The sequence below is a fragment of the Micromys minutus genome (assembly GCF_963924665.1).
Source record: "Micromys minutus genome assembly, chromosome: 11".
Lineage (NCBI taxonomy): Eukaryota > Metazoa > Chordata > Mammalia > Rodentia > Muridae > Micromys > Micromys minutus.
Genome location: NC_137980.1, coordinates 35,027,587 through 35,054,619, shown reverse-complemented (window position 1 = coordinate 35,054,619; position 27,033 = coordinate 35,027,587). Strand labels below are relative to the sequence as shown.

Genomic DNA, 27,033 nt, shown 5'->3' with positions numbered 1-27,033 from the left:
TTTTCTTTTCTGTTTCTTTCTTGTTTTTATTCTTTAAAAAAGTTTATTTTTTAAAATTGTGTTGGGTGAGGGAATGTAATAGAATTTGAGAGCAGGTGCCTAAGGAAGCCATGGGGTCAGATCTCTGGAGTTAAAGGTTATTTATTGTGAAGCAGTGGATGCTGGGTGCCCAACTCAAAGCAATGCATACTTTTTCTTCTTCCTTTTTAAATAGCAAGTGAGTTTACTGTGGTGAGCCCTATTTATTTTTTGTACTAGCTGTAGGATGGACATGCAGACAAAGTGTGCGAGTTTGCCGGGAGCCCTTTAGCAGCGTTGATGGGTACCCAGTACCTAGGACAGCTAGGATGCTTCAGAGTCCACTTTCACAAAGCCAACAGAACTGTGTGTCTGAAGAGTGTGTGGGAGGTTCAGGGCCAATGGAAGTACGAGTCCGCCTCCACGGTCAAGCTGTGTGGACCTTATGTACCGTTCGACAGGCTGACTGGGAAATGACTAAGAGAGGCAAGAAAAGCCACGTCTCTCCTCTCGGCTCCCGCTGTCCAAAAGACCAACAAGAGCAAAGCATTCCAGTCCCCAGGCCTTTGTTCCCCAGTAACCAGTTTCCAACATATTCTCTGTTGAATTCTCTGCTTTCTGATTAGAATGAGATGCCAGAAGTTTGCTTGCTAATGACTGTCCTTGGTTTTCCTCTTAAAGGCTGAGAATGTCCTTTACAACTTTCACTCACTCATCATCCCTGAAGCTGGTATACAGGCACTCCACTCTCCGGAAAGGGCACAAGGCACGCTCAGCAACCATCCGAATGCAGGCGCGTGGCTGCGATGCCGCAGCGACCTCCTTGGTGACAGAGGACACGGTCTCATTAGGGAACTTTTGTAGTTCAGATTAATTTGCAGAAGTTGCCACAGACATCAGCCGGATGACACGGCTTTAAGCGTCACGAGGTTGGGTTGTAGCCTCACATTATAGCAGGACCAGCACACAGGAGCCTCTTACAGTTTACCTAGGTGTGAGGTGCATGGGGTCTCTGTGGTCTCCTATTTGGCCTCTCTAAAGGGAGCTATTTCCATGAGACTGGATTCTCTTGGTTTGTCCCCAGGATGCTGGGATGGAACCCAAGGCCCTGGGATGTGCAAGGTGAGTCTTTGTCACTAGCTGTTCCCTTGGGCCTCAGTTTATAATCATCAATAATAAAGCAGCAGGTGGGCGCACTCTTCGCATGTGCACTGTGAGGAAACACTTCATACCTAGATAAATAGTTCATATCTAGAAGAAATCAGGCCCTATTGTTGACATGATTTGCCAAGCTCCCATTTATACAACTGAACAAAGCACGAAGTCTTTCAAATACTTTCCACGTTGGTGTGGACTGAGAAACACTGGCTTAAGTGAGATACACACCTCTCCACTCTTAGCTGGAAAAACCGTAGATGCCAACATGACTTACAGCCCACGACTCTGCGGGAGTCAGCTGCTCGAGTAACCTGGACGCTTTCACTGTAAGCTTCAAAAGGCAATTACTTATGTGCAAAAAAAAAAAAAAAAAAAAAAAAAAAAACCAAAAACAGGCCAGGCCTTAATTCTTTTGAAAAATAATTTTTTCTTTGCTTTGTGAAAGACTGAAGACTTCTGTTTGTTTATAATAACCACTAAAATGCAAATAAATTCCACTTTAAATAACTAAGTCATTTTATCTCAGACTCAACAAACTCCTTTCCTTGGAGCCCCACCACTCAGACTGATGCTTCTCACCTCCTGTTCTATAAGGCACATGCAGATTAAATCACTGACTAAATGCCCAGGGACACCTGGTCCCTTCATAGTATGGTTGCCACAGTGACACTGGTGTGGGTCAAATCAACAGGAGTCAGCATCCAAGCTCCCTGGATTCCTTTGTTTTGCACATAAGGACACATTTCTGCCTCTGATACCACTAGGTTAGTCTCATCACTTGGCAAGTTGTCCTATGTCACCCTGAGGGGCTGGATCTGAGTCTATTTGATCCTGGTGTTAATTCAGTATTTTTGTTGGATCAGCTGAAAACTCTTGGAATCCTTAGTGGACACTCAATTTTGGTTGTATTTATTACTTTAATCTATTTCCTTGAGACTCACCTCTAGTCATCCCTCTGGTTCTCCTAATAAACAATTCCCTAAGCTGGGAGTCACTTAGCCCTTTTAGTTAACCTGGTGTTAAAGCCTATGAGTCTGCTACCCTCATCCCTGGTCATGGGAGATGTTTCCTGGGACCTTAACGTAGGAAAGCTGGAATAGAGCTGAGTGCTACAGGTCCATCAGAGGACTTCAGCCCTAACCTTTCAATCTGCTGATCGACCTTGAGCTGAGAATCCAGTAAGATCCAGATGTGAAGTGTTCTGAGGACCGGAAGCCAGCCCTACGAGTTGAGAACAAAGGGGCTTTCTCCCCCAACTGTCTTCAGCCTCACCTGAAGCAGCACACTGAGCAAGAAAGAGTTCTAGTCATTTTTCTTCTCTAAACTTTTCAGTGGTTCTGCTCAGCCAAAAGAAAGGCAAGAACAGAACTTCATTCCTAAACATTTAATGAATGAATGGCCACCCAAAATATTACCAGACTGTCCTAATCACTGTGCCTAGACTGGTCATTAAGAGTCACAGGTTTTAATTGTAGTTCAGCCGACACAGGACACAAGGTATTGACTGGCTCTGACTCATCCCCAGTGAGAAACTCACTCAGAAAATTCAGATTAATAAAGGTGGAAAGCATTTTGTCTAGATAAACTCTGATGTTAATGGCTCTTCTCTACAGGTTGTGTTAAGCAAGATGAGTTATACAACCTGTCCATTTAATGTGTGCTGTTTCATCTGGGTTACCAGCTAATCAGAACTGCTTTAACGTGAATGACATTCAGAGACTAGGAACAACACTGTCGGGAGCCATCATCTCATAGAAGCTAATAACTAGCAGGAATCTTTCTTAAAATGGATTTCTCCTGGGCCTTTCCTATGGGAGCTGGACTCAGGAAGATCACTTGCTAGTTACTAGCCTCTTCTATGGTGGCTCTTGACACAACACAACCTCCACGACAGTGCCAAACTTTCACCAGTTACTGCCATGACAAACAGAACATTCACTCTGACACGTGTAAGCAGGGGTCCCTATAGTCCATGGTCAGTAGATATTATTATTTCTCTCCTTTAAAAAAACCTCTGGTACCTATGGCCTTACTGACATTATTATGTGGAAAACTCGTGTGTGTGTGTGTGTGTGTATATATATATATATATATATATATACATACATATATATATATACATACATATATATATATATATACATACATACATACACACACATATATATATATATATATATATGTATATATATAAAGTAGAATGAAAACAAAACCCAGCAGAGAGTGAACCATGTTAATTTATTGGCATAGTCAATTTATCAACAAGATGGGTAGTCTGTCCTCAGGAGGTAAGGTTGATTTCCATCTGCCAGAACAGGTGCCCACAAGCTTCATCTTGATGACTCCGCACTTCAGGCTTCAGTCAGGTTCTAGGAAGTAAAAAGAAAATGCAACAGTTGCTAGCTTGCCATGTCTCCTTCACATTCACCATGACCAAGAGAACCTACTTGCATCTGCCTGCAGCAGACTGTGGTGGCAACCCAGAGGGGAGACCCAAGCCTGGGCTGCCTGTGGGCACACAGTCTGCACAGGCACCTCCTTGAGTCAATTCTTCTTTCTACTGTGACAGAAAAAGCTTTGTCCTCAAGACACTATGATCCTCTTCCCCTTCCCAACAGGCTAGGGTTCTCCCTGCTGGAGAGATGCTAGGCCAAGCCACAGCTCTGACAAAGTCACAGCCCAACATAAATCAGGTTTTACTGGTCCAAATTCTGAGATTAGACAGACTCCATGAATGGGGCTCCATTCAAAACCCTGCATTTCCAGGTTCAGAGTAAGATGTCTGTTCATTCAAGGTGAAGATGAAAAGTACTTAGGAGAGAGTTTCAGTCAGGTTTGGAGCACAGGTGTCACGGACTATGCTACTGCAGAACTGACGCTTTTCAAAAGCACAAGAAAATGAAATCTGAGGAGCGTCTCTCTCTGATAACTTGAGGTGCTTATCATTGAAATAACAATGTAAACAAAGTAGCTGGGAGATAGAATCAGTCTGGAGAATTGCAGTCGGAACTCACTGAACCACCCTGTCCTGGCAACTTCTTACACCCCCCTCAACCCCAACCCAACTGCCCGCCCCCCCCCCCCCCCCCCCCCGTAAAAATGAGCCAGCTTCCCTGGCCACATAACTTGGCAGAACAGGACTCAGCTGGGGTTGACAGCCCTTCCTGTTCAGTGTTCCAGGAGAAGGGATGCATGGGGGCACTAGCAGCTGTAGGGAGGAACATGCAAACCACTGCCATCCATGTCTCACGCTCCAGACCGTTACATAACTCCAATAGCAATTACGGGGTGGGGTGGGGATGGTGAAGCTATCTTCCCAATTACTTGATGTCGTGCAGATAAATGAACCAGGTTTAATTAAAATAAGATGGCTTTCTATCTCAGGATTGCTACCTGCACTGAAAATCAATGTGTCAATTACTCTGCTTGTCGGGGCTGTATGGGGGCTCTCCTTGCTCATGCTAGGAGATGTCTACAACCTGCACACTTGGAATCATCACCCCAGTAACCAACGTCCAAATCCACCCACCAAGAGGCAGGCACTCAGTAAAGTTTTTGAGTTTTGGCTTGATGGCACTCTAAGAACTGGAAGAGACGACTCCCGAGGAAACCGGTGACTTACCAGCTACTCCTTTTTCACTTTCACAATTTTTATGCTGCTGCCGGAAGTCTTCTCTGCGTTCGCTTTGAACTCGGTCTTCAGGGCATCTCTCACTGCTTTTGCGCAGATCTGGGAGAAGCGGATGTAGCTGGCAAAGTGAGAGGATATGAAACTGGTTACCAATAGATAGATGGTGGTGTCATGATCTGTGACAGCCTCGTTTTCTTTTCATGCTCTTAATTTTGGGTGGCTACTCACTATGGTAAAACTGAACTGAGAACTGGGCAGTATCAGATAGAATCTACGCAAAATAAATGATAGGAAAGGTGCCCCCAGATTAGTTGGTACTTGTCTGGGAGATCACAATTCTTGGCAGTGTAATCTAACATAAGTTTGTTTGTTTGTTTTTAAAGTTCCACAATGTAGGCAAGATTCAATTCACTTCTGTATTTAAGTTGCTTTAATTATATTAATCATATGTGTGTGTTAGAAAAGCTGTTTTGAATTTAAAAAGTGCTTATTATGGTCAATTATTTAAAGGTGTTGCTGAAAATATTGGATTTTTGCCTCCTGTCTAGTCAGTGAAAACATCTCCTAACCAAGGTTTCCAAACTCAACCGGAAGTTCTTGGAGAATATCAACTCTAGCAAAGGGGGCTCACAGGAAGCTTCCTGTTAGGTAGATGGAGTCAACACTTTATTATCCCAAAAGACGTCACTTTCCTTTCACACATTTGACACCAGAGATGGGGTAGTGGCTGTCTGTTTCTCCTGCTTTTAATTTGGGGAGCTCAGGAGCAAAGGGTTTACCTTTTCTTTTCTATATGCACCTGTAAGACAAGAGTAAAACTAATAGCTGCCCAGCAAGGAGCCGGGTGGAGGAAAATGAGGTGATGTACACCTTGAGAGACAGCTTAATTAGTCGCATCTAGTGTGACCCTACCATCCTTTTGTTCTATACAATTTTGCTTGAACTCCGTCAGGGTACAGGGCCTTCAGATACTCAGGAAGGTGTACTTACTACCTGGAGCAAGGAAACCCACCATCACTCTTAGCCTCACAGCTCCCACCCATCACAGGGTGGGTGCTCATATGGGCTCCTTCAGAGCTCTCCCGAGTTTAGAGGGCTTTCACCTTTCTTCACCACTGGGAAAGGTCACTAAGGTCACACTTGAAAATGAACTTGTGTGCCCCTCCCTCTGTGCAGGTGAGGAAGTGTCAGAGTGGCCACCCCAAGGGCGCTGTGCACTTGGCCATCACGGCGACCATGCAGGTACTGTAGGTTTCCTCCCGTGAGGAGCGGCCACCACTGTTTGGGGTTCGTGACCTCATGACCCCACGGCGTGCCTTGTCCACGGCGACGCCATCTTGGCCGGTGGCCGCGTGGCTTGGCCGTCCCGCGCGGCCTGCTGACGGCCGGCCGGACCTTCCCAATGCTTCCCGGGCGTACCTGAGTCCAGCCTGTCGCCAGTACGCAACCATGGTGTCTCGAGCGGGGCGTGTCGGGAAGAACCGCTGGGTTGCTTCAGAGTCGCCTCAGCCCGGCCCGGCAGCAGGAAGGTCAGGCCTGAATAGCGGAAGAGGTGGGGTATGCGGACCTGCCAGTCAGTACCTCACCCCGCCCTTGCTAGGGTCAGGAGCCAATAGGAGCGCCAGCCGCGTTCTGTTCATTGGCCAAGAGGCTACCGGAAACTGCGGTCGAAGGGACACCTGGGAAAGTGAGGCAGCTGCATCCCGGTCACCTTCCCAGGTGCTGCGGGCAGAGGGCGGGACTTCGAGCCGGCGCTGAGTGACAGCTAATGTTTCTATCCTCAAGTACACATGCTCAGGATTCCATTTGTACTCAAGTAGTACTCACGACGGAACCACATTGCAAAGTGAAATATTTATATACTTAAAAAAAGTCATTAGAGCATCAGACCCTTACCAGAGCAGGGGTAATTCTTGGAAACCATACCTGACACTTTGTCCAACGTTTATAGTGTTCGGTTTTAGCTGGAATTAACATTCCACTTGTCAAAACTGTTTCTTTTAGTCTGCTTTTACAAAAGTCCAAAGAATTCTTAAACTGAGCAGTCTTTTAAAGTGGGAGGCTAAGAATCTGAAGTTGTGGTTTTGTATGCATGCTAATTGGTCTCTACAGAAAACCTAACTAGTAGCCCACCCCATAAAAGGCAAAAGGGAGTCACCAGTTACGAAGACAATACTGTACACATCAAAGCACACACCACTAAGACAATCCCTGAGGTTGTTTTGCAGCCACCCCGAGTCCCCAAGGGCTGCAATCTCCCAGGACTTCCCTCTGACTACTGTGTTCCTCACTCTGCCCTTCTTACCCAACACCCTGAATGAAGGTAAGAGAACCTAAGTCCTAAGTGACACGAGTTGTCTCTTCATGAAGAAAAGATGTTTTGTGGTCATAATTGCCTCAAAAAGTAATCATATTCAAATAGCCTGACCTACCATGTCTTAGCAATTACAAAACCATGATTCCGACATGTGGCAATTTCAAAGTTAAGTCAGTGTGAAATGCTCAGAGATGGGAAGAGCTGCTCTTCTGTCTTCTTCGGTGTTTTGTTTAAGAGAGATGCAACAGTAAGGTAATGACTTTATTTTTTCAGTTAACATAACCAGCCCACAGTACAGCATGCAAAATCACAAGGTACAAATTCAAGGAAGGGAATGCTTTTACTAAGTCACAAAATTTGGCAAATCAATATAGTACCCGTTAATACAATAAAATACTTTTTTTTTTTTTTTTTTTTTGCTGGAGTCATATATTACTAATTTTCACTCCAAAAATATCATTTAAGTACCAAATCCAAACACTGGTTTCCAGTAGGGCAGGTTATTTTATACAAATTAATGTCATTTAAAATTTTACAATTTCTCTTTGTAAAGTGAGTTCCTCATGCAGGTGGTTCTGGTTCACAGCAGCGGGCAACTGTGTGGACAGGAGGGCGGCCGGGTCTGTTCTGGTCGGTCCACAGCCAGGGAGAGTGCTCCAGTATCTTGAGCTTTAAGAGACTCCAGATCAACACCAATTTCTTCTAAGTACTTAAAAAACAACAAACACACCCGTCAATTGTTCACATGAACACAGCCTGATCCAGCCAGTCCTCTCCTGTCCTAGCCTCAGAAGATCCCCTTTGATTTAGAAGCTCTAGATCTTTTGTTTTGACCAAAAGTCACAGCCTTACCCTAGCTCTTTAAAAACAAAACAAAACAAAAACAAAAAAAAAACCCAAACAAACAAAAAAAAAACCAAACCAAACCAAAACAAAACAAAAAACAAAACAAAAAAAACACCCTACCTAAAGTAATTGTGTCTTTTAAATAGCAAACAATATGATACCAGCTAGAGTATGCCCCCCCCCCCCCCCCCCCCCCCCCCGAGCTGCACACCAATTGCCACTGTCATTTGTCCACCAGTGCCGCCGCCGCCATCGGTGTCCTTATGCTTCCTCTTGCCGATGCTGCCAATTCTTCAATCTCAGCATTCAGTTTATGTATCACCCACTCCATGGCTTCTCGGCCCTTAAAAAGTGCAATACATTTATTGTTACCAACAGCAAAGGTGTGACCAGGTTTGGGGTGTGTGTGTGTGTGTTTTACAGGCTAACTAAACCCCAGGGACAGATCTCTTGTCCTTGCTGTTTTTCTCTTTTCAGTTATTATTTACCAAATACCAAATGCCTTGAGCAATTGCTTGATCCAGAAACCGATTTTATTTTGTATGCAGAAGATGTTCTCAGAATCATGTACTATTAAGTAGCAGAGTGTTTTGCTGACTGACCAGATAAAGTAGTCAAACTCCTTTTCTTTATATATCAACACTGTAAATCAATTGTGCACACACCTCAGAACCTGGTCCTTGACACCCCCACCCCACCCTAGCCACTCGCGCTCTTCTGTGGCTCTACAGTTTCTTGAGGAATGAAGGAGGCACTTCATGCTTCCTGTTGAAGGGCCTTTGCACGTGCAGCAATCTCCACTCAAATGTTCTTCCTGGATACTCTTGAACCAAGTTCTTCCCTCTTAACACTTGGCAAAAACATCAATTAGCAAACATTCATTAAGCACTCAGGCCTGCCTTTACTGATCTTTCCTAGCAGGGTGTAATTAATGCCTCCTCCGTGAGCCCTATGAAGGCAGAGCACATTTGTTTTGCTGCCCGTACATCTCAACAGAATGACTTGATAAAATGTGCTAAAGAAACAACATGGTAGGTGCCCCCTCCCCTAACTTCCAGCCAGCTTAGGGGACAGGTGCATTCAGAACAAGCCTTTCCAGGGAGAGGGCCCAGGTGGGGAGTACTGAGATGGAGACTGGCCCACTTACTTTGTTAGCATTGGAAGATATGGTGCTTGCCATGAGTCCTTCAAGGTAGCTGCTGAGGCTGACCCCTTTCACAGTGATGAGGGCTTCCTGGGTTAGGACAGTTCTGGCAAAACAACCCACAGCTTTAGACTTACATTTACAAAGAGCAATCCACCAAGAAACAAGAGAGCCCCACTGAGTTAGGTCACTGCCTGGCTTTACTTACTTCTCTGGGTCTTGAGGGTGTGGCTTGTATGTGAGCCTCTCATCTACTGAGACCATATTTGTAAATGAGATCTATGGGTTGGGGAAAAGTCAAGCCATTTTGGAAAAGAAGATTAGAAACATTTCTAAAATCAATACAACCCTAAATCTTATTTGCTAAACAAACAAACAAACAAACAAACCTTAAAATAAACCATCTTGGCATTGCTGGGTAACTAGAATTTAATTTTCAAAATTTAAATTCAAATTTCACCAAATTTTTATCTGGAAAGGGAGGTAGCTCTTTGGGTAAAGAAATGTGTTTCTTGTAAGCTTACTGTGGTGGTTTGAACATGCTTGGCCCATGGGAAGTGGCACTATTAGGAGGTGTGGCCTTGCTGGAGGAAGTGTGTGTCACAGTGGGGGTGGGCTTTGAAATTCTCCTAGCTGCCTGGAGTCCTTCTCAGCTCCTTCTCCAGCACCATGTCTGTCTGCACACTGCCATGCTTCCTGCTATGAAAATGGACTGAACCTCTGAAATTATAAGACAGTCACAATTAAATGTTTGCCTTTGTAAGAGTTACCTTGGTCATGGTGTCTGTTCATAGCAATGGAGTCCTAACTAAGACACCTGCTGACCTGAGTTCTATCCCCACAAATCCTGGGAAGGAGACAACCAACTTGCACAGCAAGCTGTCTTCTGACCCCTTTCACATGGTTTTCTGAGCATATCCTCTCCTATGCTCTAAATGTAAAAGGAAAAAGGACAGGAGGAAGAAGGGACGAAAGAGAAAAAAAAGAATTTAGGAACTGTCTGCTACCATTCTGCCGAGTGCTGCGCTCACTGTCCTGAGTGCTGGCACCTAAAGAGACAGGGCCATACGGTGAGGAGGCTGCATAGGGTGAGGAGGGAGACCCTGCAGCATGCAGCACCTTTCCTCATTTTTATTACTTATTTTTAACTTTGTGGTTAAATGTGGGCAGGTACTCTCTAATACCCCTGGCCTTTCAAAAAAGGAAAAAAAAGGAAGAAAGCCTCTTTCTACGCTGTCTTGAATGCAATCTGTACTTGGTGTCTTTGCACTTGTGATCCTCCTGCCTGAGCCTTTAGAGCAGCTGGGATTACAGGCACAGGCCACTGTCCCAGCTCATATAGCCACACACTTTACTGTAAGAAAAGAAATGTTAGGAATGAAACAAAGGTAGGACTCACGTTGGTGGACTTGAGCTCCATTGTCCTCTTTACCGGGTCAACTACAGAATGCTCTTGCACATATGTTTTCGTTCTTGCTGCACCAATAAGCTATAAGCAATACTACGGTTAGCAATCAGTTTCCAGCCAATCAAGTCCGTCTTTCACTTGAAGGTACAAATGTGTTAATTACATTGAACCAAAACCTACTGGAGGCAACAGGAACTCATACACAGAGGAACTCAAGATGGCTGTATGCCCTCCTGGAGAACCTTCCCCAGAGGCAACCAGTGACTAGCTCACTGATGGTGTGACACTATACTTGACACTCTTATTTGCTGATGTGTGACAGTAGGGCAGGGAAAGGGTGTCTAGAAGTCATAAGACCTGGGGAAGTAGTGTCTAGTAGAGTCCAGGAACACTGACAGGACTAGTCAGTGTCTCAACCAGCCTGTGCCCCATTATCTACATAAGAAAGCAGGAATCACTCCTGAAGGGGGTCTCTGGGTGTGTCCTAGAGGCCCACCCTCCTCTGCAGGGGTGAAATGCAGGCTCCTCCCTATTCTGAATAGAGCGACCTTCTCTAGAGATAATGCAGAAACCTGGATTTAAGCACAAGGTTGTGTCATCAATGACTGGCACTGTAATTTCTCACTGCCTCTCTCAGCTAACTAAAGCTTGGCTATTTGTCGTAGAAACTGAACTAATTCTAAATGTAAGCACCATGGCCTAAAAGTGAAAAAAGCACAGCAAACAGAATTCTTGTCACTTAATGTGCACAACCTACAAGAGCCCAATGTCATTCAACAGCCAGGACCTGACTATGGTAAATCTCATCAGAGGCCTCAGGCTGCAGCAAAAACAGGACATGACGTGACTCCTACTCCAGAGCTAACTTCCTGCAGCCATGGAACCTTTAGGAAGGCCGAACAGTAGTCCTAACTTATCGCATGCTCCTAACTCCGTTTTTAGAATGCAATTCCAACCCATGCAAAAGCATACATGGCATTTGAACGGAAACATGGTAGAATATGCTGGCACACTTACAGACTTCACAATGGAAGGCAGGCCCCACTCTGTGCTGAGCAGTCTGTGGCTGTGCAACTTTCCAGAGGGATCGACATGTCTGTCCAGCACATCAACGCCAACCACGCTTGGGTTCATGGGGTTTGGGTATTTCTGCATTGCAGCTGTCGTAACTGTTTCCCATGGATGGCTGTAGACAAACCAAAAGCTAACTGTGTAAAACTGTGGATGAGGTAACCACTCTTCTACCACAGTGAGCCATGTCTTATGATGGTGGTAGGTTTCTGTGCGGAAATAACTTTGAAGATGCCAAGTGATGACGATTTTAAATGGGAACAGACTTTTGTGTTTTCCAGAACACAGAAGGTATGACACATCTCATATCTACAAAGCACTCCACAGAGGCACACTGTCATGACAGTCCTTTCTCATCTTTACCACTATCCACAGGAGGGAAGAAAAACCAGCCCATGAAAATGCATTAGAGGTTATGTTCATAGAAACAGAGGTAAGATGCCAGCCTACCATTCATTTCTACATCTACCACAACTGTGTAGCTTTAAGAATACAGGGCCTGTGGTGAGAATTAGGAAGGTCCCACCATCAGTTTACAATTAGCATCTTCCTAATCAATATGGTATATAACACCAGCTCCTTTGGTTGTTACCTACTGTTTTTTTTCCATGTCTGGCTTCTGCTCTGCAAAGGTCGATCAATAGGAAATGCAGAGGTGCTAATGATCACCTTTAGCATGAGCACCTGCCCTCTGGCAGCAAACTGCGATTCTTCATCCAACCTATCTTGGATTTTAGGGGGACTTCTGAGACATGGCACATGACTGGTGCTCGTGTACAGTCAGTCACTTTTGGGTCCCCCAGCAGCTGAGTGTGGCGTATGTCCCAGATGCTGCTCTGTACAAGTCAAAGATAACTGCTGCGATCTCTGTCAGTTACCAGTGTTCCCATGTACAGGAATGAGACCGGACAGGCCAGTCAACTGTGGCCAGGGTCTCCTTCACATAGTTATGGTATGTCAATGCAGCTAGCTAATCGCTGGGACACTAGTTATCATGTATGTACCCTTGGTGAAGTTTGAGCTAGGTCAACAATGATGGTTTCCAGTTGGCCCAAAAAGAAGAGATATGGAAAATCACAATAAAGCACAGCGGCCCCAGCCCATTTATTAATTTTTCAGAAGTGGGGAGAAGAGAAAAGTGTATAGTTGGCAGCTAACCATGTTTCCTGACTGGATGAGTGACCAAGAAGGGCCTTCTCTGATTTTCATTTTAGATAGTTGCCATGGTGACAAGAAGAGGTCTTGGCCTATATCACTGCCATTTGGGGACTGTTTAGATTTATGAAGCTTCTACTTATAAACCTGCATTGACTGTGGAATAAAGCTTGAGATTAAATACAAATTAAGGCTCATTTATACAATATACAGAGCTTGAAATCCATCTTCAGAAAGCAAGGACAGAGACAGTATAGAAAGCAGTGGGGTGACTACAGATGTACCAACAGCTTTGGTACTGACTGGTTAATCAGGGGTTCTCCAGAAGAGAGTGCCTAAAAAAATCCAAGATGGGTTGGATGAGGAATGGCCTGGAGTCCTGCCTGAGAGAGCAATGTTCTCAAGATGGAACCCTAAAAATGGTAGCAAGACATCAAGACTGCAATTCAGGAGGAGGTTGGAAGCTCAGTGTGCTTCTGTCTCTGTTACTCTGTTTTGAGATGCGGCCTTGCTATGTAGTACTGGCTACCTAGCACACACTATGTATGTTCAGGCTTGCCTGAAATTCATGGCAATTCTCCTGTCTCAGGCTCCCAACTGTTAGGGTTACAGGTATGCAGCACCACCCTAGTTGACATAGATCCCAGTGCCAGAGTGTAGGCAGGCTGGGACTTTGATTGGGTGGCACAGCCTATCTGGATAGAAGGTATTGTTGGGCTCCTCCCAGGGTATGATAGCATTTATTTGTGGACCTGTCTTCTCGGAGACAGGTCCTGGAGCTTTCATCTACTCTTAGAGGTCTGTGACAAAACAAAACAAAACAAAACAAAACAAAAACAAAAACAAAACAAAATAAAACAAAAAACAAAAAACCAGACAAAAGGACTAATATCATGGATGAAGAATAAGACAGGAAGGCCAACAACCAACTTTCATCTACACCCTGTTAGGTAAGAGGAGGGATGGGTCCAAGGAGAGGAGGTGGGGAGGAGCCAAGCTAAGGAAAGAGTGTAGAGGACCAAAAGGGAGGAACAAGTTCTAAGAATGGGACTTGTTGCCAACAACTCTGAAGCAAAGCATTCAGATACAAAAGAGGACTGGGGTCCAGAATCCCTGGTTCTAAAATAGACCACCAAAGCATGTTAAAGAGCAAACCAAAAACCACATTCCCACAGTCCCAAGTGTTACAAATGTTGAGATTCTCTTCTAGTTCTAGTATTTTGTCCTTCCTGGGACAAAGCAGATACTCAGATGCAAACACTGCCTTTAGTAACAGACCTTAGAATGGGCATATGTAGATTAAAACACACCATAAAGCTATACTATTGAAACAGTGTGGCAACAAAGGCAAAGTTGAGTGACACAACTCAGGTCATCTGGAAGTGGATTAAAATGTAAGTCAACAATAATTATGACAAGGTGAAAGAAACGCTGGAACAGGGCATTAACCAATTACTTGGGTTGAAAGCCCTGTGGTTCTTGTGTGTGGCATTGGGTGGTATAATTTCCAACACCCCACTGATTCTGGTCCTGTTTCTCATAGCAAGTTCAGAGAACCATAAAGCTGTGACTGGATGTGATGGCAGACACTGGCTGTCTGGTCAGTTGTCATGGCTCAAAGGAATAGGGAAACTAAGGTCAAATTAGCTGGAAGAGCAGGCCTGGTCTCCAGATCTCTGGCTCTGCTCTCCAGGTTGACTGTCACCAATGTTTGGCATCATGGTGTCATGAGCTGAGACCATCAGGAAGAAACTCCACCTGGATGGCCAGCTTCCTGGATGTACATGGACGGTCCACAATATGGGAGAATCTCAGTCTCAACACCCCAGGACACTGGGATACCGTCAGATCACCCCAGGCCATCATGGCATCACTGGGGTTCAGTCAGGACACCGTGAGGCTCTCGGGTATCAGTCAGGAAACTCTAGGATACCCTGAGGCCGTCAGAGCTTAAGAACACCCCAAACCACCAAGAAGCCGTCAGGCCTAGTGCTCTGAGACCCCTAGAGTCACTTCCGGGTCACGCTCGACGGCTGGCTCTTGTCCTCCGTCAGTGGCAGCGGGGCAGAAGGGATTCCCAGGCCCAGGGTCACGGAGCCCTAGCTCGGGTTGGGGTCGTGACCTTGGCGGTCCCCAGAGTCCCAGGCTCAGCTCCGCTTGTCGCGCTACACCCGACGCCAGGAAGTTCCCCGAGGGCGCCACAGGCGGTCGCCGCACCCCACTCACTCAAAGACATGCTCCGAAGTCCAGATCTTCATGGTACCAGCGGCCTGCCCGGTGTCCCTCAGCTTCCCGGGTACGGTGAGGTACAGAAGTTCGCCGGCCCCGCCCCGTCCCGGCCAGCCGGCTTCGCAGCGCGCAGGCGCCGTCGGGCCTGGCGCTAGGACGCCCGGAAGTGCCGTCCCGCGGCCTATCCGAACCGGGTTTGGCCCCGCCCCGCGGCTCAGTCAGGTCCCGCCCTTTTGACTTAGCGTAACCAAGCCCCGCCCCCCGTGCCCGGCGCAACCAAGTCCCGCCCTCGTGCAGGCTCAGTGCGCCGGCGCAGAGCCGCTTAGCGCGGCGGCGAGCGGGCTGGCGCCTTAGTGCGCATGCACCGGCCTTGGCGGCGGGACTTTTTGGCGGGTTTGGCGGGTTGCTAATGTTCCCTTTGGACGTGGCTGAGCCTGGCGGCGTTTGCCAGAGCACAGTTTTGTGGTGTTGTCTTAGAAAATTAATCTCATTTCTTCAATCTAAGCAATGGGTGGAGGGCGACCACAATCAGTTCCATGCCCTTCTTTGCCAACCCAGGGGTTGTGAACCTTGGTGGGACAGGCTGCTTAGACAGGGCTGGACCAATTGCTCTGTGGTCATAGGCCATCTCCATCACCATTTCTTAGTGATGCCCACGCCCTCCCGTGCCTCCATCACAACTTCCTGTGACATATTCCTCAGTAATTAACCACTCTGAAGTCATCTTGTTTATCTGTTAGCTCCCAGTATAAGTCATCCCCCAGAATGCTAGCCCTGGCCTGTCTCCAGGATGGCCTTCAGCGCCTCTGGATAGCAGAGGTTCAAAGGTTATTGAAAACGAAATAGTTATTTGAGGAATGAATTAATTAAGCCATCTAGTTTATCTGCTTGACTTCTAGTCTGTAGGCACGTGAGGGTGAGGCTCTTGCTAGGCTTGTTCAGTGATTTCCTTCCTGTACCTAATAATTACAGATGGTATTATTGAGAGAATGACTAAGAAGTGAGGGGGCAGGAGCGGATGGCATGTGGTTCTATTCAGAGATGTGCCGGGTAAGATGGACGAACTGCTTGGCTTGGGTTTCAGGTGTCACTTCCCACCTCTGCGCACCCCGTTCCCCCATCCTGTGCCTCCTGACAGAACAATTTGCCATTTGAAATGACAGGTGGAGGAAAATCTTTGCATCTCGGTACCTAAAGAGCTACATAGAATCACCGTTTGTCCCTAGTTTATTCACTTGTTAACAAATAAAGCCAGGTTTAGGAGGGTGGATCATTTTTTTTTAATAGCCAAAGCCGTTTATATTTTAAAAGATAAAAATTACATTAGACAGGAAGGAAATGATATGGTTGATAGCTGCTAAGTGCAATTTGTGGTACCTGATATTTTTATTTTTATTTTTTTTTTAATATTGAGTACTTTGAGTGACTTCTTGGGGAGGTAATGCTTTAAGGGATGCTGCTGAGAGGGCCCCAGCTTGGTTAAGATGTGAAGTTAGTGTTTCTGGTTATTACTGGCGGTAGAGCTATCAATACAGAACAGCCAGTCCCTGCTGTCCAAGAGCTTCAAGAAGCTAGCTGTCCAGCCTCCTCCTCTTTTTCTTCTTCCTCCTCTTCTCTCTTCCCTTTTATTGCCCCCTAGTTTAAGATTTTTATTTGTCAAAGTCATACCAGAAAATTTACCACTTTTCCATTGCTCTCCAAAACACCACTACATCAGTCTACTGACTTTGCTTCCTACATCTGGAGCAATGGGGACGAAGTGATGGATGGATGTAGGTCTGGGGTCCAAGGGTCTTTTCTGTGTCTCCCTCTAGGGAAAATGCTAATGACTCTTTTGAGTTTGGAGAGCAAGGTCTTTTATCGCTGCCTCCTAGAAACACACTAAACGGCTCATTAAGGGAGCAAAACAAGGTTTTTAGACTCTTTAAGAAACATTTATTTTATGTGCATTGGTGTTTTGTCTGAATGCAAGTCTGTGTGAGGGTGTTGAATCCCCTGGAGCTGGAGTTATGAACAGTTGTGAGCTGCCATGTGGGTGCTGGGAATCGAACTCAGGTCCTCTAGGAAGAACAGCTAGTAGTCTTAGCTGCTGAGCCATCTCTCCAGCCCAGTTTTTAGACCCTTTAGCGCCATGATAGTGACGGTTCCTTTTACTGATAGAGAAGTCATTAGGCCATCAATATAATTTGGAATGAGGTGACTGGATCTTGTGGGTCTGGTCTAGGCATGCCACCTGTGACTCTCACCTGCCAGGAACTTCCCAAATGGTGGGGGACAAACCATGAGGTAAGAGAGAACTACAAAGTATCCAGAGAGAAGGCTCTGTGTGGGGAGACCATGGACTGTGAGGAGGGGCCTCAGATCTCACTGAGATTGCAGATGGGACAAGCGCAAAGGTTGGGGCTCAGGCTTACCCTAGGCATCAGCTTGTGAAGAGGAACCCGCAAGCACCGGTGTGAGTGGGCTCCATGGATGAGCCCTGGCTCTGACCCTGACTGTGTCTCTGCCTCACTGATTTCAAAGCTTTACTCATTCGCCCTCCACTTGTCATATTCTGTATCATTATTTCATCTGATTCATCGTCAATTAAGCTTTTGGATCAGTGTGGTATACAGCAACCCACCTTTATCTGAAGGCTTGTTTTCCATAATTCTTCAGCCATCCACAGTCTACTGCAGATACTAAGTGCAAAATTGCAGAAGTGAATAATTTACGAGATTAAAGTTATATACTACTCTGAGTGGTATGAGGAAGTCTTGTTTCAGCTCCATCTCCCCTGTCCTGGACATGTGTCCTGCAGAGTATCTGTGCTGTGTATTACCCACCAATGCAAACCATTCCTTTCCAGGGTGTCTGTATCGTGTACACCACCTACCAACACAGATCATCCCTCTCCGGGGTGTTGTATACACTATTTATCTACAGTTCCAGGAATCCACCGTGGGTCTTGAAACACATCCCAGAGAATGAGGACCCACTATCGTAATAATGTATGTATCTGGTACTTGTCCCCCGTTTCTGTCACAGAACTCCTGACCTCGTGTGATTTCCCGAGTCACTGTGAGTTCCTTCAGATGTCCCAGTTCACAGTAAGGATGCTGATAAGATGGTGTAAATGGGATCATACTAGCCTCAAGATGGAACCAGACATGGGGAAGACTCATTAGAAGGCTAGAACCTTCATCTGTTCATCTTCCCAAACCACCCAGGGTGGTCACAGCCGGAGATTGAGCTCTACAAAGCATCATAGATAAGGGAATCTGATGTTTGCGAGTTGGTGAACACAAGTCACAGGCCGGAGGGTATTGTGCCCACTCCATGGGGACAGAAGCTCCTGTGTACTGGACTCTTGTGAACCCACCCCATGCACTTCTTCATTAGATAGTCAGTCACTATCCTCTATTATAATGATTAAAATGAAGATTTTCCCTGGGGCCTTTGAGACATCCTAGCAAATCATAAAAGGAGGGTGTAGAAAGAGGCATGGGTTATAGCTGGTCACTCGGGAGTGCAGGCGACCAGGTGAAAGTTGAGATCAGTGGTCCAAAAATGGTGAAGATAGGAGCAGTCTTGGGGGACTAGGTGCTTAACCTGTGGGGCTGATTCTATTTCCAAGAAGAGGGTCCTCTGGAAACTGCACATGTGTGCTCCCGTGTCACATTAGTATGTGAGACCAGTAGGAAGTAACTGTCAGAACTAGCTAGCTACTTGCATGACTACTGTGCTTCAATAGACAGCCTGTGTCCTCTCCAGCATGGGCTAAATATATGACTCCTGAAAGGAAGCAAGGTCCACAAGCTCTCTGATACATGTCACATACTTTTGAAGTGTCATTCACTTTGGGACAGCCTGGTGCTCTCCTCCACCTGTTATTTAGATTCTCATCTGATCTCACCTGATTTTTCTGGCAATACCATGAAGGATTGGACTTCCTCACCTCCCTTTAACACATACCTGTTATCTTTAATCCTGACTTCTTTTTTTTTAATGTGTGTTTGCATGTGTGTGCACGTCTATGTGTGTGAGTGTGTGCATTTGTGTGCATGTGTGTGTACTTGTGTGCTGAGGCTAAAAGTCAGTGTCAGATGTTGTGATGGTTTGTATATGCTTGGCCCTGGGAGTGGCACTATTAGGAGGTGTGGCCTTGTTGAAGTATGCATGTCTCTGGGGGGTTGGGCTTTCAGACCCTCTTAGCTGCCTGGAAGCTAGTATTCTGATGACAATGTAGAACTCTCAGAACTGCCTGCATCATACCTGCCTGTATGCTGCCATTTTCCCACTTTGATAATAAAAGATTGAACTCCTGACCCTGTAAGCCATCCCCAATTAAATGTTGTCCTTATAAGAGTTGCCTTGGTCATGGTGTCTGTTCACAGCAGTAAAACCCTTGGCAGATGTCTTCCTCTATCATTTCACACACCTCTTTAAAGGCAGGGTCCCTCACTGAACCTGACCCTTGCTTTCTCTGCTGGTTGTTAGCTTCATGCCTGACATTTTTACATGGGGGTTGCTGGGTATACTTGGGTCTTTGTGCGTCTACAATAAGTACTTTATTGACCAAGCATTTCTTCAGCCCCTTGACTCAGAGTCTCCTGTTTACCCTTTGCAGTCTTTTTTATCTTTGCTCCCTGCCTTAATTCACTACAGGTGTAGCTTCGGGCAGCCTCTAATAGAAGCCATTGCTCTCCTCACTTCCTCTACTAACTGTTCTTGCTTTGAGCAGCTTCCCCATGAGGCACTGGCCATGGAGACATGGTCAGTTGCCTCCATTAGTAGTACGGCTGCTCTTGGCCCCCAGTGGGCAGAGGCCAGGATGGCTGCTCAACAACTCCCAAGCACAGGATAGTGACGGGTATCCATACAAAAAGAATGTAGTTCCAATGTCACGGAGGTCCCAGGGTGGAAATTCTGGCATGTGGCTGACAGCTTCTGGTAACATGGTCCACTTACCTGACTAGCTTGGATCTTCTGTCCCCCACGTCCCAACCATGCTGTACTTTATTGTGACACAAGCAACCTGACACCTGTGACCATATCCTTCCACACCCTTGGACTTCGAGCCTGGGTTTTCTGCTCCCTGAATGTACTCTCCCTGTATTTACCCTCAACAATCTTACCCTTTTTGAAGTTCTGTTCAAATACTCCACTCCTTAAAAGGTAGCCTGGAGGTGCCTTTCACGGAACTCCGTGTGAAGCCCACTTGGCTGGTACACTGCATATCACTCATTACACAAGGATCAAACTGTCCACAGCCACAGCCTGAAGGACAAACGGAAGACATCCCTGTCAGAGATATGGAAGTCCTTCTTACCCTCTCTTTGTCTTTGAATCCTTGTCACAAGCCTCCACCAGGAAGTAAGGATCATTCTCACATGCAAATATTCACTTCCAAACAATTACTAGCTTGTACTGACTCTTCTAGCCGCTGTGATAAAATAACTGACAAGAAACCAAGTAAAGGGGTTGGGTGGAGGCCTAGTTTATGTTTCCAGGTTGTAGTTCATGTAGTGGCAAGTCATAATGGCAGGGATTTGAGGCAGCTGGCCACATTGTATCACGGTATCACAGTGTATCATTATATTACATTATATTATTGTATTACATTGTATCATTGTATCACATTGTATCACTGTATTACATCATATCACATTGTGTCACGTTGTATCTGTATCACAGTTAAGAAACAAATACATGAACAAAAATGTAGAAAGGCTCAGCAGGTAAAAGCCTTTGCTTCAGAAGCAGGACAACCTGAGTTTGAATCCCAGAACTGATGGGAAAGGGCAAAATTTGGTGGCTTGAATTTAAAATTCCAGCATTCAGTTGGCAAGACTGGAAGTGGAGACAGAAGAATTGCCCAGAAACTTGAGAGCTAGCTAATTTAGCCTGAAATACAAAGCAGAAGCATCAGACTTTGCCTCAGTCAGATGAAGGGTAAGAGAGGGCATCTACTCTGACAGCCAAATGAGCACTGTAGTGTGTGTAACACACATGTGCACACTTGTGCACACACACAACATATACATGCACACACACGCACACACTCACAAACAGAGTCACATATATACATAGATAAATAGCAAAGAGCAATGAGTGCTGTGTTCAGTCCACTTTCTCCTTTTCATGCAGTCCAGGACGAATGGTATCACACATGCTAGGCAAGTCTTTCTACTTCAATTCATACATGTAATACAAATATGTAAAACTTCAATTCTAAGTTTTGATTGTTTATAGGTCTCATATACGTATAATGTAATATGTTTGTACCACTCCATGTATCATACATGTGGAAATATGCTACCATAATTTTGTACATCATTCTTTTCATGTTCAAGTCTCAGCTAGAACCTTTTTTAAAAAAACAAAACAAAAATTGATTATTTTCATTGTTTGTTTTTGAAACAAGGTCTCACTGTGTAGACCAGGCTGGCCTTGAACTCATGGAGACCTGCCTGTCTCAGCTTCCCAGTTGATGGGACTGGAGTGTACACCACACCATGGTTGGCAACAAAATTAAATTTGAAACCAGCATACGAATGAACAAATCTTCATTTTAACATCTTTCTACATACATATCTCTGTGTCTGCTTCCTACTCATCCTCCAATTTCTTCTCCTGTTGTGCCTCCCTTGGCAGAATCTATTTTCTGTTTTCTGGCTGTGTATGTGTATCTCTTTAGGTAAATCTGGTGTATTATTCAGGGTTCTCCCAAGCAGTGATTCTCCACCTTTCTAATGCTGTGACCCTTAATACAATTCCTTGTGTTGTGGTGACCCCCCCCCCAGCCTAAAACAGTTTTTGTTGCTGCTTTCTAACTGTAATTGGAATGTAAATATATGTGTTTTCCAATGGTCTTGGATCATGACCCACAGGTTGAGAACTGCCGTTCTAGAGGAACAGAATTTATAGAATGAGTCTATATAGACACACAGAGAGGGGATTTATTAGAGTGGCGTTGGGTTGTAGAATATCCAGTCCAACAAGACCGTCTCCCAACAAAAGTTTCAAGAATCTGGTAGTTGTTCAGTTGACATGGATGGACGTCTCAGCTGGTGTTCACTATACACCAGAACCCTAAGACTCGACCCCAGTGAGAGAATGGATTTTCTAGCAAGAGTTCTTGCTAGCAGACAAAGAGCAAGCTTCCTCCTTTGTACGTGCTGCCCAAAGAAGGTGTGGCCTAGATTTAACTTTCTCTTCCCACCTCAAAAAAAAAAAAAAAATGGATTACAATTGATTATCCTACTTCAAATGATTTAATTAAGAAGAAAGAAGAAGAAAAATCCTCCACATGTATATCCAGCTGCTTGGATTCTAATTAACTCCAGATGTAGTCAAGTGAACATCCAAGAGCAGACATCGGACCTGGGCCCTGTGTGTAGCAGAACGTGTGATGATTTATCCTTCTTCCTCTGTGATGACTCATCTTGGTTGTCAATTTGGCCACATCTGGGATCAACTGAAACCTGAGCACTGGGCACACCTGTGAGGGAGTTTCTGAGCTAGACGAGAAGACCACTCTCAGTCTGGGCCATACCTTCTGGTGGCAGCCTGTGTGAAAGAACTCGAATGAAGGGATCTTCTGCTGTTTGCCTGCTTATTCTCACTGCCGATAGCGAGTTCATCCACCCTGTTGCTGAGGCATTGAAACCTGCTTCTGCAGGACTCCAACATAGACTGGAGGCCAGCTGAGGCATCCAGCCTTCTGGGATGAACTAAGAAAAACAGATTCTTGTACCATCCAGCAGGAGAAGGCCATTGTTGGACTGTCAGATCACAGCCTGTAAGCCACTCTAATAAATCCCATAAATCTAACAAATCTAACAAATACTCTTCCCATTGGTTCTGTGCCTCCACCCATTGTTCTCTTCTGTTTCTCCCTTTAGGTCTATTCCTTCTCTTCATGGCATATATATGTGTACAGTATCATACATGCTATCTACATCTATATATTTATATGTGTACAGTAGCATACATGCTATCTGCATCTATATATTTAAGTCCAGAGTTCAGGAATGAGAGAAAACATGGTTTCCTTGCTGAGTCTGGCTGCCTTCTCTGGCGATGGTGCTCTTTGGTCTCACACACGGAGATGACATAGCTTTCCCTGAATAAATGAGCTGAATAAAGCCTCATGGCCAGCCCCTCCTGTTTTATATACTGAGTTCCGTGTCTTACAGCTACCTTTAGGTAGTTAATAGGATCATTCGTTATGTGTTGTTGAGGCGTCCTCTCTGCTATCCCACACTCCTCTCCCCTTCTGTATTTACCTCCCTCCCTAATTATAGCCCCACTCCCATCTTTCCATTTCCCTTATTGGATCACCAGAACTCTGATATTCCCTTCTTTATTGCTGCTGTTCCTCACTTCCCGACACTGGTTCCCTTTTACTTCCTTGGCTTTTGCAATTACTCCAGGTTAGAGACACATCTGGAGATTTGGAGCTTGGAGTCTCATATGAGAGAAAGCGTATGACACTGGTCTTTTGGGGTATGGGTTACCTCACTTAGTAAAATCTTTTTCAATTCCATCCATCTACCTGAAGATTTCCTTTTTCTTTACAGCTCAACAGTATCCTCACTGTGTACAGGTACCTTGACTGCATTAGCCATTTGTCTGCAGACGAGCAGGCGAGTTGGCTGTCCAGTACCAAATGAGCAGCTTCAAAAGCCATCTACAATTAACATACAGACCGAACAGGTTGTACTTATGTATTTAGAGCACACACACACACACACACACACACACACACACACACACACACACACACAGAGAGAGAGAGAGAGAGAGAGAGAGAGAGAGAGAGAGAGAGATGCACATACACATGCACTTACTGTAATAACAAAGAGAAGCCATGAATTTGAAAGCAAGTGTGGCAAAGCCCATGGGAAGGTTTGGAGGAAGAAAGGCAGAGCCAGGGAGCAGGGAGAGTAAAGGGATGGGAGACTGAGGGTAGGGTGGGGATGATGCCATTGTATTACATCTCAAAACAAGTGTTTAAGAAAAAACCTCTATGCTGGTTGGTTTTATGTCAGCTTGGTGCAAATTAGAGTCATTTGAAAGGAGGTAACCTCAATTGAGAAAGTGCTTCATAAGATCTGGCTGTAGGGGATTTTCTTAATTAGTGATTGATGAGGGAGGGCCTAGCCTATTGTGAGTGGGGCTATCTCTAGGCTGGTGGTCCTGAGTTCTATAAGAAAGCAGGCTGAACAAGCCATGGAGAGCAAGCCAATCAGCAGCATTCCTCCATGGCCTCAGCATCATCAGCTCCTGCCTTTCTTAAGTTCCTGCCTTCACTGTTTTCAGTGATTAACTGTTTCATGGAGCTGTGAAATAAGCCCTTTCCTCCCCCAGTTGCTTTTGATCATGGTGTTTCATCACAGTGCTAGTGACCCTGACTAGGACAACCCCCTAGTCACTAGTGTGGGACACTGGGAGGAACAGTTAGAAGAAAGATGTAGTGAGTGCTTAGTGTGAGGTACTTGGAGGGTTGAGCCCGAAGGAAGGGGTGGAAGGGCAGGCAAATTTAGGAAGCTTTCCTGGCAAAATGCTGGGTCCACTCTCTCTCTCTCTCTCTCTGACTTCCTGGCCCAGGTTGCTAGGTGCAATGTTTCCAGAGTCTCTCTGACCACCAAGTGGGTCCCAGACATGACCAGCAGAATGTAGGCAGAGAGTACAGCAGCCCTCTGGTCTTGCTTGAAGTGTTCAAGCAGCCAGAAGGAATGAGCAAAGCAGGAAGGAAGCTTAGACACAGGCTTATACCCTTCCAGACTTGTGTTAAGGCTGTAAGACCTCTGCCAAGGGGACCCATTGGTAGCATTAGGACTGCTTCTGCAAAGATTTTTCTTTCTTCCAAACGTACTTGTGTGTGTGTGTGTGTGTGTGTGTGTGTGTGTGTGTGTTTTCCAGCATCTTGTCAAGTGCAGGCACTCATTATATCTAGAACAGCTCCAGAGAAGCAACCTACAGATACTTCAGCCTTCTCTCGCAGACACAGATGCTTCTATTGGACCTGTTCCTCAGATGGTTCCACAGACCCTGGACAACAAGGAAACAGCCAATTCTAAGACTGAACAAACATCTCCACTCCCACTTTTCTAGACTCTCTAGAAACATCACCCCCAAACAAGCGTGAAACAGTCAGAGATCACAAGGACCCTATTCCTGCTCCAGCATTGCCTCTAATTTTTCTTTTTTAATTAAACCAAGATGGTAGAATGTTGGAATCCTGTAAACCCCACCCCTCAGTTACCTGGCAACAGCCAGGTATACCCCACCCCACAGTTACCTGGCAACAGCCAAGTATGCTCCGCCCCAGGTACCTGGCACTATAAAAGGGGCTGCTTTCCCCCTCTTCTCTCTCGTTCTTTTGCTCTCTTGGTCTCTTGCTTTCAGCACCTTGCCCCTTCTCTTTCCATTCCCTTCGCCCCTCTTTCTCCATGTGCTCATGGCCGGCCTCTACTTCTCTACTCCTCTCTTCTTTCTCTCTCTGCCTTACTATCCTCTTAACTTCCCCCATGCCCTGAATAAACTCTATTCTGTATTATACCGTCGTGTGGATGGTCCCTTGGGGGGAAGGAATTTCCAACATGGATTCCCCAGAGGTTTTCTTCTTTCCCCCATGCCTCATCGCACCTCCATGGCCCATACTCTCCACCCCTCATCTTTTTCCTAACAGCCATCAACTGCAAGACTCTCACATTGCTTTGGTTTTATTGGGGGGTTATGAGATGGCTCCACAGGTAAAGGACTTGCTGTCAAGCCTGATGACATGAGTTTGATCCCCAAGACCAACATGCTCCTAATCAACCAACCAACCAATCAAAAAATAGATAACTATTTTTTTTTAAAGTTTTAAAAGAAACTCTAGTCAAGCTCAGCCTTGTTTGCACTAGTGATCTCCATAGTTCAGGTGACTGTCTAGAACTTTCTGTCTTTCTGGATAAGACTTTCTGTCTGTCATTGGTTTCTCATGCTCCTAAGCAAGTTATTCCTAAATTTCTTCCTCTTGGCAATTCCAGCAATCCCTCGTCCTGAGAAACATGGTAGAACTTCTTTTGTGTATGTGAGTGCGTACTCAGGTGTGTGCATGTGTGTGCAGCTTGAAGACTTAGTGTTAACCTAGATTACTATTTCTCAGGGTCTACCGATTTGGTTTTTGAGACAAGGTTTCTCTCTGGCTTGGGGCTCCTCAAGTAGCCTCTGCTGGCTGGTCAGTGGGGCTCATGGGCCACCCTGCCGACACGAAATGTCCTTAGTATAGAAATGGTAAGAGATGCTTCTGTATTTTTTTTCTCCTTCAAACACAAGTTCTCAGGACTAAGCTCGGGTTCTCATGTTTGTGAGGCAAACAGGCCATCTGCCCGCTGAGCTATCTGCCTTACTCACTACTCACAAAGGATAATTTTTACAAAGCTAATCCAGCCAACCCTGGGTGTTGGGCTCTACCAAAATTACCTCCCCCTCTTTCTACGCTAAAAGCATTTTCAAAGAAAAGACTCTTACCCAGGGGTTTGCAATTTGGCTAAAAATTCTTACCAAATACTAGAATGTCACATTGTGTGTGAGCCCTGAAGGAACTGTTCCCACACCCCTTTGTCTCTCTTATTCATCTAATTGGTGCTCTTTGGTCATTATCCCAACAGAAGCAGGGACAGGAAGAGGTCCAAAGGCAGCCATCAGGTTCTGGAACACCTGAGGAGATTCAGAGAGCACAGGGAGGGGCATGCACAGAGCTGCTTCTCCTTTCTTGTTTGAATGGTTGGGAGTCAGTTACAGAATGCCCTGTTCTTTGGGAGCCATGGCCCATGTAGCTGCAGGCCTTTCATGGCTCCAAGGGGAAGAGCATGGCAGTCTGCAAGCCAGGATTCATTTTCTTTGTGAGAACATAATTAGTTTGCTAAAGGGGACAGAGAATAGCTCTTCTGTGGAACTTGGAAGTTCTCTCCATCTGAGTGGAGGCAAAGAAATTCTCTAGCCATACTGGAGGAGAGTGGATTAGACCAAGCCTTGGGCCTCCATAGGGGACCTTGGAAATAGGGACATTAGTGCTGTGT

At 45.6% G+C, this 27,033-nt stretch overlaps 2 protein-coding genes across 2 annotated transcripts; both read right to left on the bottom strand.

The window, feature by feature from the left end:
- Window positions 1-3,395: 3,395 nt before the first annotated feature.
- ATP5F1E (ATP synthase F1 subunit epsilon) lies at window positions 3,396-6,364 on the bottom strand. The gene is made up of 3 exons (XM_080925358.1): window positions 6,227-6,364; window positions 4,799-4,925; window positions 3,396-3,545 (listed from the first exon to the last, which is right to left on the bottom strand). The coding sequence occupies exons 1-2, from the start codon at window positions 6,256-6,258 to the stop codon at window positions 4,802-4,804; spliced, it is 156 nt and encodes a 51-aa protein (XP_080781484.1). The 5' UTR covers window positions 6,259-6,364; the 3' UTR covers window positions 3,396-3,545; window positions 4,799-4,801.
- Window positions 6,365-7,384: 1,020 nt separating this feature from the next.
- PRELID3B (PRELI domain containing 3B) lies at window positions 7,385-15,152 on the bottom strand. Its single transcript, XM_080925633.1, has 7 exons — window positions 14,975-15,152; window positions 11,540-11,708; window positions 10,514-10,603; window positions 9,323-9,393; window positions 9,118-9,220; window positions 8,182-8,313; window positions 7,385-7,833 (listed from the first exon to the last, which is right to left on the bottom strand). Exons 1-6 carry the CDS (start codon window positions 15,004-15,006, stop codon window positions 8,194-8,196), a joined length of 585 nt encoding a protein of 194 aa, XP_080781759.1. The 5' UTR covers window positions 15,007-15,152; the 3' UTR covers window positions 7,385-7,833; window positions 8,182-8,193.
- Window positions 15,153-27,033: the final 11,881 nt, after the last annotated feature.